This window comes from Populus trichocarpa, chromosome 1, assembly GCF_000002775.5.
Source record: "Populus trichocarpa isolate Nisqually-1 chromosome 1, P.trichocarpa_v4.1, whole genome shotgun sequence".
Lineage (NCBI taxonomy): Eukaryota > Viridiplantae > Streptophyta > Magnoliopsida > Malpighiales > Salicaceae > Populus > Populus trichocarpa.
This window is the reverse complement of record NC_037285.2, coordinates 35,190,165-35,206,521: the sequence shown is the minus strand read 5'-3', so window position 1 is coordinate 35,206,521 and position 16,357 is coordinate 35,190,165. Positions and strand designations below refer to the sequence as shown.

The 16,357-nt window shown below is 30.3% G+C and overlaps 1 protein-coding gene across 2 annotated transcripts in view; it reads left to right on the top strand.

The window, feature by feature from the left end:
- The first annotated feature begins 8,859 nt into the window (after positions 1-8,859).
- LOC7456188 (pentatricopeptide repeat-containing protein At4g35850, mitochondrial) overlaps positions 8,860-16,357 on the top strand; it is a 31,212-nt gene continuing 23,714 nt past the window's right edge. For both annotated transcript variants that reach the window (XR_008058350.1, XM_002298525.4), the window contains exons 1-12: positions 8,860-9,027; positions 9,124-9,259; positions 9,353-9,515; positions 9,594-9,659; positions 9,748-9,845; positions 10,266-10,383; positions 10,475-10,687; positions 10,837-10,913; positions 13,484-13,577; positions 15,306-15,371; positions 15,452-15,529; positions 15,645-15,746. Coding sequence is in view for 1 of the 2 variants with exons in the window: in XM_002298525.4 (XP_002298561.3) it covers positions 9,009-9,027; positions 9,124-9,259; positions 9,353-9,515; positions 9,594-9,659; positions 9,748-9,845; positions 10,266-10,383; positions 10,475-10,687; positions 10,837-10,913; positions 13,484-13,577; positions 15,306-15,371; positions 15,452-15,529; positions 15,645-15,746 (1,230 nt within the window). In the remaining variant the exon portion in view is untranslated. The remainder of the gene's footprint in view (positions 9,028-9,123; positions 9,260-9,352; positions 9,516-9,593; positions 9,660-9,747; positions 9,846-10,265; positions 10,384-10,474; positions 10,688-10,836; positions 10,914-13,483; positions 13,578-15,305; positions 15,372-15,451; positions 15,530-15,644; positions 15,747-16,357) is intronic.

Genomic DNA, 16,357 nt, shown 5'->3' with positions numbered 1-16,357 from the left:
TAGAAAAAACAAGAAAATAAATAATAAAGCATATTCAATTAAATTCTCAATCTGTGGTTTATGGGTTTATATCTTAGTGTATTTATCCATTTTTAACAAAACAATTGGTAGCACTTCCCCTATATAAACCCTACCTAAATTATTTTATAAATTCTAAAAACCACATCCTCACACCAAATCATCACCCATAAGCATATGTTTTACAATTTTATAAAACCCACTTTTAATTCATAAAAAAGCATAAATAAACAAAATGACAGTATAAAAATCAGCCAAAACTTAAGTAGAATAATGAAATTAACTGTAAATAAACATAGATATAATTCTTAAAACATGCATTCTATGTTAAACAAACAAGAAAAAACCAATGAATGTAAGCATATTCATGTAAGAAAATGAAAAGATCAAATCTTAAATGGTAGATAGAGAGAGAGACGTTGTCACTGTTGGAATGGAGAGAGATAATCTTGACCTCCAATTCTAGAGAGAGAGAGGGGTGGAAATGTAAAAATTTAAGGAAATTAGGGCAAATTTAGGGATTGCCTGAATATAGGTATGTTTTAATTCACCAATTGAATTTTTTATTTGATAATTTATCAATGATTTAACACATCATCAACTTGTTGACAGACTCACCGATGAAATTTTTTAAATCATTCGGCGAGTCTGTCAGTAATTTCAAGAATTTTTAAAATTTTCTAAACCCCCCTTAAATTTAGATAAATTTTCATTCATCAATAATATTATTGGCCAGCCCTAATTTCATGAATTTATTCCTCAACTCTTTGTAATTCTTTAACCATTTTAACATTCATCGGTGAGTCTGTCAGTGGTTATCATAATTCTAAATCACCAACGAAATTGACAACGAATAATTTATAATTTATAATTATTTTTAAATTTCATTGGTGATTTAAAAAAATTATTCTTTTATATTTTTGTTATAACCCCCTATCCAACATAATTATACAGCAACAACAAGAATCATATTCAAGAATAACTCATTAAAACCACAATCACAAGAAGTGTACGTGTAATACACTTGTTGGTATTGTTTGACAAATACAAAAGGAAATAAAAAAAAACATTGATGTTGCCAAGTTTATTTCTTTTTATTAATTTTGACCAAATCATAGTGAGGATCCACTCTAATTCCTATATCATTATCATTCTAATAAGATTTGAATAAAAAAAATGTATTTTGTGCCTTGTGATATTGCAATTCACTCACATTTTCTAACTTGCTATAATAATCATCTTTAAACTCATTGGAAGTTGATTCATTAACACAAACCCTACTATTACAGGTATTTATACCCTCTCTATACTTTTTATTTTGAAAGACGTATTCATTGGAGAAATATTCATAATAATATTGGATCTTTCTTTTAGAACTCAAAGATAATAATTTCAAACTATCAGCATTGTCTCCCATATTATATACTTGGTTAAAGATAACAACCATTAACAGTCGATGAAAAAAGTTAAGTAAATATATTCTTATTAGAGTTACAAATTATTATATACTTATGATTTAAATCATATGGTAAATTGTTCATCTTGTAATTGAAAAATTCAAGCTTTAGAAAGACATAAATTTTAGGATACAAAAGTTTGATGATATTTCATATAAAGAAGTTACTAAAAATTTAACCTATATGGGAATACAAGAGAAAATGATTTAAGACTATAAAATTAACTTACTCAACAAAATATTTCAATTCATCCCGGTTAAATAACATATAATTATATGCTTTTCTGGATTTGATGTCTGTCAAATATCTTTTCAAAATTGCATTCTTCGATAATGGTTATCCTCGATGGGAAAATATTGATAAATTCTTACTTGAAAACACTTCACCACCACCATCATGTCTTGGAACGTAGTTGATCCTTATTTTCATGTGAGGCTCAAAATAATACGAGATAAATATTAAGATATCTTCAATAATATAAGCCTCGCATATCAAAGCATCAATATCAGCCTTGTTTTACACCTTTTTTTCATAAGGTTGGATAAGAACTTGCATGAAAGTAAATTGAGATTGAATGACCAAATGTTTAATAAAACACAATAGACACTTAAGATATATGTAATTCATAACCTCTCAAATGGATATATCCATATGTACTACACAAACCTTTCAACTTTTGGTTTATATGCTAAATATATGAGCAGATGCTCCATTAAGTCAAAAAATAAAGGAGAGCAAATCATTTGAAGTTTGTATATTATCTCAATGATGTTTGTTTTAAACTACTCCAAGTGTTGGGAATGCAATTTTTTTTAGCAAACATCTTTAAAAAATTGACTAATCTCTAAGAGTGCATCTCATATCTCTTTTACCAATAAATTCCTATAAGAAATTAAAATGAGCGGTTGTATAAATACATAATAGTCATGATTTTTCATTCTATATAATCTACATTCCTTTAAATTCATCAATTTAGCAGTGTTTGAATCATATTCATTCGAAAATTTCAGACTTTTAAGCCATTAATAGACAAGAAGTTGTGCTTTTTAGTCTAAGGTGAATGTGGCTTTAGGCTTTACGACACGTACCCCATCATTAAGAAACTTCATATTCCAATGATCATAAAACAAAGCTATATTCATTCTAGCTTTTATATTATCTTTTATTTTTCATTTGACGTCCATGATCATATTAAAACTTTCTTAAACATGTTCTTTGCGATATGTATGACATCCAAATTATGATGGATGACATTAATCTTCCAATAAAAAAACTCCTAAAAAATACTCTACTTTACCTAATTATGGGTCATATCAAAATAAAAAAACTTCTACTTACCAGATTGAAAACCAAATACAATATTCTTATCCTATAAGACTACATCATGTAATTATTCACTTAATAGTACTAGTGATGCAACATCCTTTTCAACTTGACCTTTCAAGAAGTCCTTTACGTTGTTTTTATATCAATGATAACTTAACAAGAACCTCTTGTGGGATTAAAAAAAAAGCTTTACCACTATTCATTAAGGTAAAAGTCTTATTATTTTTCATATAATATGGATAAGCTAATTTTTCATATGTGCACATACTCCATCCCAAAACCATCTCATACATAAAAAAAATCATTTATAGTCCACATCAAAATTCTCTTCATCTAAAAATTTTATTTTCTTAATACATCACATATCAAAGCCTCGAATGACCATAATTGATTCAACTTTTCAATTAATAGTTAAAGACAAAGATCTATATTTTTACCTTGACTATAAGGACCAGATGTGACTATAGAAAAGGACATAAATTCTGACCTCATACACATTTTTATGGGCAAGTTGTAAATTATTAGTATAACAACTAATATGGTGTATCAAAGGACCCAAATGGATTGAACATATTCATGCATATACTAAGATGTATGTTTTGTGGTTCAATTAAAAACTAAGGATTCACCTTATTAAACTGTTTCAAAGCTCCACTATCAGAAAGGTGTACCATAACTCCATCCATCGAATCATGTGAATGATGGCATGTCATGTGTTGGGCAATCTTTAGAGGCATAAATAACATTCATAGTCTAAGAGTGATTGAGAAGTATCTTAGTTTTTTATATACTACAAGTGCCCAAAGTTTTTACACTCGGTTAAATTTGCATCTTCATCGTAGAACAACGTGTAAAAGTTTGGACACATATCAATCTTTTGGTATCCTAAGCCAAGGAGTTTCATCGTGGATTTTGTAGTATAAAAGTTTTTTTTCGGCGTACTTCCGTTAGATAAAATGGTTTTCACCCATTTGATGATGTTATCATAATCGGCCTTACTCGACCCATAATTTGACTTAATGGTTAACACTTATGCAAAGACTGACAAGTTACTATGATTTATGTAGCTATCCCATAATGGTTTATTAAAATCTTTTAAAAGTTAAAAAAAAAATATAGTTGCATCTATATTTGGTTTTTTATCCACACATGAATCTTCATCTAAATAACTATGATTCATTTCTATTGCATAAATCACCATAATTTTATAATGATTATCATTATCATCTACAACTCTATATATGTTGCTAGAACTAGATGTTGAGCCAACAATCCTTTCTAACATGATCTCGTAAGGAGCATAATGTTCTTCGTGTGGAAACCAACACATGTATTTCTCTATAAACTCTTTTTTTAGAAGTTGCATCACTATATCATCTGATTGGTGGAACTTTTTATTTTTACACTTCTCATATAAACATGTAATTATGCCTTCACTAATATTATTCGGATTTGAAAGCATAAAATTAATACAACTCTCAACCACTTTACAATAATCTTCCATATAAAACCATGAGGGTGAATCTCGATACATTTAAGAACAATCATTCATTACTTGTGAAACCTATATAGAATATTCATGACAACATTTATTAATAATATAACTATCAATTCAAAATTCAACTTTGATAATTAAAAATGAATTTACAATCTAATCATCAATTATAATTTATATAAAAATTCAATGTTGCATCAAAATATAAAATAAATAAATTAAATTAACAATAAGTAATTGGTACCCAACTAATTATCTATCATTTGTTCAATTCAAACTTATTCAATTTGAATTAATACCATTTAATTTTTATCAATCCAATAAAAAAATAATTTTCCTAAGATTTTAAACTTAACAATAATATTGACAAGATGCAATTAGAACCCATTAAATGACCCATCGTTTCTTCTAGTATAACACACCTAAGTTATAAAATCAAACTAAATTTCATCAAATTACAAACAAATTCAATTTTCTCTGAATCCTAAACAAACCCTAACATACAAATTATACTTTAATACAATAAATTTATTTATCAAAAAGTTGTAAAACACTTAAATATATAAGCAAACTACAAATACTACATAAAAATATAAATAAATTAACCTAAAATATAAATGGATAGGTTTGCTTACTTGGTGTATGGAATATTTAGAAAACATTGAACCAAGATGGTGATGTTGATACTACTGAGTTTGGGGTGGATGAATTTATGAGGATGAGGCCTAGATTTGTGGAAAAATTAAGAAGAGGGAGGGGTTGTTGTTTTCTACACTGAAAGAAAAAGAGAAAGAAGAAGAAAAGAGGGATGAGGTTATTGTTGGTAATAACACTTTTAATTTTGACGGACTTTTCAATGAAAACTGGCGATGGAATATTTTCTTTGTTAATTTTGTCGGCAAATAATGACATGTCATGTTACCGATGGAATCACCGACATAATATTTCTTGATTTTTTTTAATTATTTTTATTTTATCACCAATTCCATCGCTAATTATTGACAAAACATATTCCATCGCTAATGACATCGGTAATGTCCAACATATATTTTTTGTCGTAAATGTCATCGAACATTATAGATATAATATTTTTTGTCAGTAATTCCATTTCTATTTGATAATTTTCTGGTAGTGTTAAGACTTATGTCGAAAGTGCATACCTTTAAATCAGGGATAATTAAGGCTCTTAATTGACTTTTAGTAAAAGCTCTATATTAAGACTTGATTTTTTTTCATGTACAATGGAAAAAATATTTCTAAAAAATATGTTATTTTTCATTGTTTGGCTACAGTAAAATAAACTTTTTGAAAATAATTGTTTGGTGTTTGATATGTATGCAAAATATGAATTAAAAAGAAGAAGAAAAGACAACAAATATTAATTGATAATTGGACCCATGATTTAAGGAAAAAAAATAGTCTTTTAACATTTTTTTATCTTTTGAAAATGTAAATTGTTTTCTCTTGTTTTAAGTTTATTTTTCTTTTAACCCTAAAATATTTTCCATTTATCACGTAGTTCTTAGCTAGGCAAACATGAGAAAAAATAATAATTAACTACTTATATTTTACATAGACTAGGCTTTTTTTGGGTGAAATAATATTTTACTCTTTTAGAGAATTTACCAAAGAGTATGAATATATGTTCATATCTATGCATAATAAGTTTAGTAAATTTAAATTAATGAAAAAGGAGAGAAGATTAATCATAGTGGTAGTAGAGAGGATTGGCTAGTGGCCGAAGATGTAATGCAGTCCTTGTTATTATAATCTATGAAATTTTTTTATTTTTTTGTTTAATGGTAAGAGTATTTTGGAGCTATCTTATGCATGAATTAAAACTAAATTCCTCTTTTGACCATCTTAAAGCACACCTTATATATGTTGGTTTAATATATTTATAAAAAAGTAATAAACTCTTTTTTAATATAGTCTTAAGAAGAAAGCAAATCTCTTATGATTTGTGACAATAAACACATTAATCACCAAGTTTTTTTTTTTCTCTCTCTTTTGTTGTTGTAGTTGTTGTTTTTAATATTTTCACTTACCATATTCCCAAAAATAATTACGGAATAAACACAAGTTTTATTTAGCATGAAATATGTTGTTTATTTATTTACTAGACGGGTGACAGTATGGGGGGGGCGGATTAAATTTTTTCTATAGTAAAAATAGATGTTCAAGCGATGTATAATAACTTGAGTCAATCCTGATTAACTTGACCAACCTGTCATCTGTAATATGAGATTGTGATAGAAAAATAACTTTTTTAAAAGATCAAAGTTAAATCAATAAAACAACGTTGAAAAAAAAAAGAGTCAATCTGAGATAACATGCAACCAAGGATTGCCTATCAGAAAGAAAAGCAAAAAAAATCACAAAACTCAAGGCCCAATAACCTTACGTCAAAGAATGAAATTGAAAAAAAAAATAATTAAAAAATAAAAATGTGATAAAAAAAACCGAGTTAACTCAACTAACTTATGACCTATAATATGAGATCAGGATAAAAAAAAAATTATTTTCATAAAAAAAGACCTAGAACAAAAGGACTGAAGCTAAATCAATAAAAGAAACATTGAAAAAAAAATCCAATTAACCTAGATTAACATGACTGGCCCACGACCCGTGATAACCCCACAAAAAAAAATCCACAAAACTCAAGGCCCAATAACCAAATCTAAAAAGATAAAAAAAATCAATTTCAAGAAAAGAAACATTGGGGAAAAAAGCCTAAGTCAATCCAGGTTACCTCGACTAACCCGCGACATGTGATATAGGATCAGGATAAAAAAATTGAATTAAAAAAAAAGTAGATAAAGAAGATCGAAGTTAAATCAATAAAAAAACTTTAGTCAACTAAAGTTAACTTAACTAAGTTGTGACCCAGGATAACCCTTCTGAAAGGAAAGTAGAAAAATCACAAAGTAAAAAGCCCAAATAACCTATTGTCAAATGATAAAATTTAAAAATAAAATAAAATTTAAAAATAAAAAAAAACTCAATTCAACCTGGATTAACTTGACTAATCCATGATCAGGGATATGAGGATCAAATTTGGTATAAAAATAAGGAAGCAAAATTCATAATCATCAATAGTTAAAAAATAACAATCAAACAAGAAAGATCAAATATGTTATAGAAACTAAATGAAAGAAAATAATTAGAGATCAAATTTAGAAATAAAATAACTTAAGAAAATTATAAAAAAGACAGTAATAAAAAAATAAGGGCTGAAATTGAATATAAAAATTTAATTAAATAAAATTTTAAGGGATAAAATTGAAAAATATAAATAAATCAATGAAGTGATAAAAATAATAACAATAAAAAAATAAGGACCAAATTTAAATATAAAAATTAAATCAAATAAAATGTTGAGGGACAGAGTTGAAAAACATAAATAAATCAAGAAAGGGATAAAAAATAGTAATCAAAAGAATGAGGATCAAAATTGAATATAAGAATTAAATAAAATAAAATATTGAGGATAAAATGGAAAAGCATAAATAAATCAAGAAATTGATTAAAAAATAGCAATCAAAAGAATGAGGGTCAAATTGGATAAAAAACTTAAATGAAATAAAATAAAAAATAAACTTTATGTATCAAAAGCAAAACAAATAGTTATCAAAAGAATAAAGATCAAGTTGGGTACAAAAATCAAATAAAAATAATCTTTTGTATTTTTTAGGAGAATCAAGAGAAAAGGAAGAGGAGAAGAAAAAGAGCCTACTAGAGCCACACCAACAGTCCATTGCCGTCATGTGCCTGTCTATAGAAAAGTCCTTGGGGAGTCATTTCTAATATCACAACTAAAAGCGGTGTTTAGCTGCTAGAGAGGCTCGCATGCACCAGAAAAAAACACGAGCTCCTCTTATTTATTGGAGTGTGTATTATATGCGCCATCAACTTTTTATTTATTTTTATTTTTTTCATGTTTGTTAAAAGATTAAATTGACCTTCGTCCAACTTGACAATAACAAAAAAACTAAAAGGAAAAGACAAAAAAAATCTTAGACAACAACTATATAATATTTGCCTTGGATGGTATTTTAGATATTTTTGTGCTTTTGAAATTGAAAACTCAAAAATGCTTATGCAAAAAAGTTAATTAAATTTTTTTTTGATGATATTTAAGTAATACTATACAGAAAAAGAAGTAAAAATATATATTTGTCTTTATTTAATTTTATAATGACAAACATGTCTCATGAAAAAGATTAAATTATCCCTTAGAATAAGTTACGAGGCTTTGTATAGGAAGGGGAAATTTGTCAAATCAATTGAGGGAGTTTACAGTGAAAGACTGATAAGGTTAAGTACCGTTTTTAATTTAATTTAATTATTTTGAAACATGGCAAGCCATTGTATATATTGGGTCAGGCAATCAAGCACGAGAAAATAGCTTTGTTTATCTAGTCTTATTCACTAAAAGCCCAAAGCCCAAAGACCAAAGCCCAAATACCAAAGCCCAAAAGGCCCACACAAACCCCAAACACCAACCCCTCCAAGACGACGCGTCTTACGCAAAATCAAGTGCCCGTGGCAAGAAAACAACTGAAGAAAATCAAATAAATTTAAATTAAATAAAAAACACAAAACTCTGCGACTAAAACCCTACTCAACAGCACCACTACTCACCACTGAGTACTGTCTGAGTCGTTTCTCCAGACTGAGTAGTGACTGGTCTTCTTCTTTAGTCTTCAAACATGAAATTTCTTCTTCAAGGTAAACAACACAAACGACTACTTTTTTTCCCCCATTTCTTCTGCTACTTTAAGAAAATAAAATAAAAAAACAGATACAATATTTATGATTTATCAGGTGCTCAAAGATCACTGCTCCGCGGCTTCGGAAGGCGATACTTGGCTACTTCAACAGAACAGTACGCCAAACGAAATTATGCAAATAATTTATCAGAGTACAACACTGTTTTCACTTCTCTAACTGCTAAACGCAGGTATTTACTATTCCCTTATTTATTTATAAATGTATTTTTGATTATATTAAATTTAATTTACTTAAATTTATTATTATTGTTGTTGGGAATTAGGCATTATCTGTTGAGAGATGCATACGATGATATGGTGTTAGACGGAGTGCAGCCGAGTAGAGATACATTTCATTCTTTGATTGCTGGAACAATGAAAGGCTCGCGTTTGCAAGATGCTTTCTATTTTAGAGATGAGATGAAAACTATGGGTTTGCTTCCTGATGTATGTTTTTCTCTTTGCTCGTTAATTTTTGAAAGATTATTACTATTTATAAGCCACGTGATTTTTTCGATATTATAGGTTGTGTTGTACAACTTTTTGATATCAACCTGCGGGAAAAGCAAGAATTCTGACCAGGCAATTAAGGTAAAGCTATGCTATTGTTTTTTTTTTTTTAGCAGGGATAAAGTTTTATTTGTATTTGGATTTTGCTAATTTTTCTCTTTTGTTGAAGATTTTGGACGAGATGAAGAATTCTGGAGTGAAGCCGAATGGACAAACCTATATCTGTCTACTTAATGCGTGTGCTGCTGCTGGTCGGTTAGATCCAGTGTATGTTATTTCTTCCCTGGTTTGTATCTTTTCTCCTTTTTCATCTTGATCACCATGCTCAGTCCCTCAACCTGATTACCCTTTTCATCTAGCTGCATGGCTTTGTAGCCTTAAGTGTATGACTGGGAAAGGTTAACAATGAAATGAGGTGCAGCTTCACAAACTAAAATGATTGGTATAATGCATTTCCCAACTTAACTTCATTAATGTAATGTTTGTTGAGGACATCAATGACAGTCAATTCTGCCCATATACAGCAAAAAATCTCAGATTCTGTTGCCAATGAACTCATGGACCATGTCTTCAGCCAACAATTGGCTTGATGTTGAGCCATGTAGCATCATCAAGTTATGTTTCCCATAAATTGTCTTGTTGACCTGCGAAAAATTAAATTATTCAGCATCATCTAAAATGTTACAGGTATGCAATTGTTCGTGATATGACTTCAGCTGGTGTTGGTTTGAACAAGTTCTGCTATGCAGGACTTATAGCTGCACACAAGAACAAGACACCCATAGCAGAAGATGTAGCCACCAAAGTAACTATAAACAATTCTCCTTTTTTTGAACATCATTTTCTCTTTCTTTCAGAATTTTGAAGCTTTTCTAATAACCTTATATTGTTGGAAGATTATTGAGCTTGTTGAGCAGTCAAAGGGTTGGTCATCAGTTGAAGCATCAACAGGAGAAAATGCTGAAAATGTGATGATGAATGTTTCTGAAGAGGAATTATACAATTTACCAACTGCAGACTATGTTCATAAGCGTCGAGGATTTTTGCGTAAGGAATTGACTGTCTACCATGTGGCCTTTCATGCTTTTACAGAGCTTAAAAATGTTCAGGTAGATTTTCTCAGATCCCTAGTGATATCTTGGTTTGCTAGCCTTTATGAAAATCAATTTCTACTATACCACTCACTATTGCTGCCTCGATTTTTCTGGTGCTTTTATTTATCAGTAGTCTTCTTGTTGTTTTTTCTTGGTCGCAATAGGCTATGGAAGTTCTTGTGGAGATGCTTAAGAGTGAAAAAAAGGATCCTGATGTCTTTATTCTCTTGCAAATAATGAGGTATATTAGTTGATCTTTATTTAACATTTGAGGTCAATTTAATCGAGCTATGTACAAGAGCAATGCAGCATGGATTTATTCATTTTCCTTTCATACCCTATTGATATTTTCCTAAACAGTCATGAAACTGTGTGCATGGTTTCAAATAACGAGTCCATATAAACTCTCTTTGTGGTTTATCATTTGGTAACTGGGAAGAGTATTAGCTTTAATTGGCTATCAGTTGTTCATGGATAGATAGTATATCGAGTGGTGTATTTATCAGAGTACCACCTTAGAATTTGGTGATCGACTTGTATACACCTTTCTAATATACACTTTATATGAAATCTTTCTTTAAATTTTAGTTTTAACTAATATAACTGGCTGCTAACCCGACCCTTGTAATTGCCTTCCTAGTGATACACTTTTTTTAATAATCTATATTTAATTAGAGCTGTTATACACTCTTTGCAAGTGTCGTGCAGTTAGGTTAGGGACATGGTTTATATGGAAGAGCATATGTTATTTGGCAGGGGAACTCATATAGATTTTTCCATTTAATGAATTAACTCTTTCTTTAATTGCCTTCCTAGTGATACACTTTTTTTAATAATCTATATTTAATTAGAGCTGTTATACACTCTTTGCAAGTGTCGTGCAGTTAGGTTAGGGACATGGTTTATATGGAAGAGCATATGTTATTTGGCAGGGGAACTCATATAGATTTTTCCATTTAATGAATTAACTCTTAGAAAATTTACTTTCTTATTCTCTAAAAATCTTTAGTTGCTCTGAGTTTTGTCAAAATTTATGTCTTCTACATAATGCTTGAGTCTTGTGCGAACTCTCTTCCTGAATCTCATTCCATGGCCTGAATGTTTCATGTTTCTGGTAATTATGATGTGGTTAGCCATGTCGCACTTCCTAGAACCATAGAGAGGAGACAGAAAGAGTATTGTTCTGTTCCAAGAATCATCACAAGAAAACTCAAAATAAAACATTGAAAACACTTGTGACATGCTCATTTGAAAATAAATACCTTTGTGTGGCTTGAAGAGGTGCCTGCATGATTGCAAGCTTTAGTGGATAGAAATGCACGCCACTATTGTAATTAGTATTGAGGAGCGTTGCAGAGGGTTAACTATCTTTCATAGCATGTCTTTTATCACGGGTCTATAAAGTTTATTAATTGTTCCAACTCTAGTCATTTGCTTTGCAATTTTCATTGGTCTGAGTTGAGTTTGTGAAATTTAATTTCCATAAAAGAAAATTAATCTGAAAAATGGCCTAAAAAGAAAAGAAAAAAAATGCAAACTCGCCTCTTCTAGCTAGGTGTGCTTGAAGTTGGATGAGAATTTTGCTATATATATATATATATATATATGATGTACATATTCCTTTAAAGATGCTTTCTTCCTTTCTATTTCTATTTATTTTGTCAATGTACAAGTGAAAAAATTCATAAATTACTTCTATAAATTTGTCTTTTTTTGAGAAATATGAAGGCGACTTGTTAAATCAAGTTATGAGAAAAAGAAAGCCACGATAAAAATAATAATTTGCATTCTTCTATTTTTACTATAATTTTAATTGATTGAAAAAAAAAGAAGCTTAGTTGTCCTTTTCTGCTGTCTTCAAAGAAAACAAATAATTAATTTTTTTCTTATAATATAGTAGGATGTGGACCTCTGCTTGCTTCAACTATTTTTTCAGAACAAAATTAGAAATGCAATGAAGGCTTTTCATTTAAATTATTCCTATAGTATCAGTAATGCATTTTTCTTTGTCATAGCCATCGCACTTCATGTGCTTTTATGTGATCATTACAATTTCTAATGCATGGGGCAGTGCCTTGGTGGTCATTTCTTATTTTTCATTATAAACAAAAAAAGGAATCAAATAATGAAATTAAAATGTCAATGCAATAACAATTACATCATAACTCAGATTACCATGTTGATATATATATAACTCAGATTAACATGTGTACCAAACAAGTTCTAAGAGCATTGAAAGCAATCTGGATATGAAACGTGCTGCTGAGAGAACATTTGTATCTTTGAGAGGCTGGTAATGTTGTATTCAAGGAAGAATATGACAATGAATAATTATTGGGGAAAACAAACAAGCTAAGATAGACAGCTGCTAGTGGGAAGTAGATACAATCAAATATTAGTTGTGTAAGCAGATGGAAGAGACTGAATAAGTTGGCTGAGATTCTTATTATGTCTGTAGCAATGTAGAATATGATTATATGGCTCTAACATTTGGCATTGCAAGGACAATAGGAAGACAAGAAAGAATATTGCTTGAGTAAAAATCTGTTCATGTTCGAACAATGATTTTAGATTATAGAGAACATAATAAGAGAGTTGTCACTACTAACTACCCATTGAATTTTAGGCTGTCTTTCCAGTCCACTTGTTGTGCAGAACAGTTTTTTTTTTAATAAGCATTGGGTGTGCATCAATTAGGCCAAGGCTATTCTTGAACTTGCAACCGTTTTTTCTTTTTTATTATTTTGTTATTTCAATTGTTCATTTGACATTAAAAACTATGAAGTGTCCTTCTAAATCCTTTTTGTCTAGGTGCTATCTACTTTCTGGAGACCTTGATCGTGCTCTTCAAGTTTTTAATGATTATATGAATTCCATGAAGCCTTCTTTTATAGAACTATACACGGTGAGTTTTGTAACAACTGCCATATCTGCGATTTGTATATATATCAGTTGGCAGTTATATTGAATTCTTGTATTGTATATCACTTTGCTGTTGGAAAAACCAGCTTTCTATTTTCTGACTTTATGTATAAGTAGGTTCTAGAGGTATTGAACAGAAATTCTAGAACATTTTTGTTCACATGTATCTTCCATCTCAGAATCATGTACTTACTTCTGCTTCCAGCTGCAGAATTGACCTTACTTGAAAAATACGTGCATTCTTTAATGTTCTCAATATTATATGTAGTAAGATGTGCTAACCTGCACATTTATTTTACAAAATTTTTCAGGGGTATATATGTCAGTTCTTAAAAACTTTCTTCTCTAACACCGTACACTCTTTCCTCTTTCCTCTCTCCTCTCTCCTCTCTCTCGAAATCTCCCTACTGGATTAAATGCTCTTTCTTATTGCTCTATTTCTGTGTATCAATCATCTATAAACAGTTCTCAAGAAGTGAAAATTACCTATAAACTCTTCACCTTTGAATTCCCGCTTTTTTCACTATTGGGACTTTAGAATCATGTTTTTTTTTCCTAATAGAAGTGGAAAGGTATAGCTTATTGGATCTGAATCTATTTTCCACCGAAAAATCATGTTTGTTACTCTTAACAATCGTGTGAATTAGTTCTTCAGAATGTGGATTGTGATGAATCATTATATGATCACTTTTTACTAATGTAGGCTTCTTGCTTCTCAAACATCAAGTGACAAGATCTGACAAGAACTTCTGTGTTAACATATTGCTTATTAGTGAAATGGAGAAATTTGAAATTTTGATGGTTTTTAACAGTTCGTTGCATAAAAAAGAGGGAGAAAGGAGAAGGCAGGGGCCTTTATCTGTTTGTGGGAGGATGCAGATCTTTTTTCATACATACTAAAATGACAAAATCTTCCCTGAATGCTATTTTTATTATATGAGAGAACAAGGCTATTTTATTTCTAAAAAATGGTGGGCACATTACTTACCTGCAAGGGGCTGCTAAGTTGCCATTATTTCTGTTTGTCAGCTTTGAGCGGAACCCATTTCTATTTGGACTTAGATTACCTCTCAATGCATTAAACTGCAAGCATATTCATCTATTCACAAAATCATGTTTTTTTTCTTCACACATGACTCTTCCTTTCTCCCTGTTGAACACATGGACTCCCCCTCCCCAATATCCTCCTCTCTCCACTTGATCTGCATATATTCTCTTTTCTTCCTCCGCCAGGTCACCACCAAAAATCTTTGTTACTTCTGCCACTGATGATGACAAGAGGGTTCTCACCTATTATCCATTCTTTATAGAAGTGCATACAAAATTATTACTTGATTTATTTTACAATTTCTCTTTTCCATTACATCATTTTTGTGAGCCCAAACTATTTTTCTTAACATATCCACAAAGGGTAACCTCACTTTTGTAATATCATAAATTGAATTTACAATTAATCTTTGTTTATTGGGAACAGTGTGAAAATATATAAATTGCCACCAGAAACTTGCTATTTGGAGATTCCCTTCTTTCTTTGCATTTGTTTTTACTTCCTTTTGTCCCTTATTTTGCTGACTAGCAGCCATTTGTTTCATATTTTCTACTTTAATTTATTTACATCTGCCACTGTGGTGTGGGGAATCAATTTATTTTCTGTATTGGTGCGACTAAGCTGATCATAACACAAGCCTTAAACTGCTTGAACATCTCATAGGTACTTATTGAGGGAGCCATGGTAGGGCATACTCCAAGAGGAATGCAAATTGCTTTAGACAAGCTGGTATGGTTAGTTTATGGTTCTATACTATGTTTCTGATAGTGTCATCATTGTGCCTTCATATAGATTCTTGAACAATGCAGGAAGAAATGACGCAGAGAAGCTTCTTCTTGTTTCCAAAAATTGCAAATGATCTACTCCTCATAGCAGCTGGTGATAAGGTAATAATTATGCTGCACTTTATTTTTCACAAGGCACCATTCATTGTCATTAATATTTAGAAATGTTTATATGTTGTTGAGCTGTATATCTCATCATTTTATGATAAAATTACAGAAAGGTGGATATACCACTGCCAATTATATTTGGGACCTGACACAAGCTCGCAAAATGCCACTTTCATTTCCTGCGGTGGAAGCATATTACAATGGGTTAAAAGTAAGTCTTTTTTGTTTCATAATGCACTGGAGGATTTTACAGTGGTCTGCTGTTTATTTAAGCTTGTTGTTACCTCTTTTTTATTGTTGTAGCTTCATTCAACTACACCTTCCCATATTCATGGTGAAACTAATAGGTTAAAGACTTGCAGAAAATGGATATAAATTCTTCAAGTGACTCAAATAGGTTAAAGAATTGCAGAAAAAGTTATCCATAGTGCTCTTGGGTTAGAGCGGAGGTGGGTCTTTAAATTGACATTGACATATGCGAGGATGAGTCTCTGAGAATTTAGCTTTGCAGGCCTTGTGATTAAACAAAAAATATTAGCTTAAGCAGCATTGAGTTTACAGAACAATCCTGATGTTTTTCGTCCTTGATAAACTGGAACTTCTCATCATTTATATCCATAAAGGGGACAGAACTCATCGGATTACATGTTAATATTATAGGTATTTCCTAATACCAACTGCATGGTTTTCCTTGCACTCTGCAACTCATCAGATCATCTATTAATAATTTAGGTATTTCCTAATACCATCGGATGGTTTTCCCTGCTCTTGGCAACATTTTTCCAGTTTTCTCGATTGTGGAGACATTTTTTTCTGGAACTA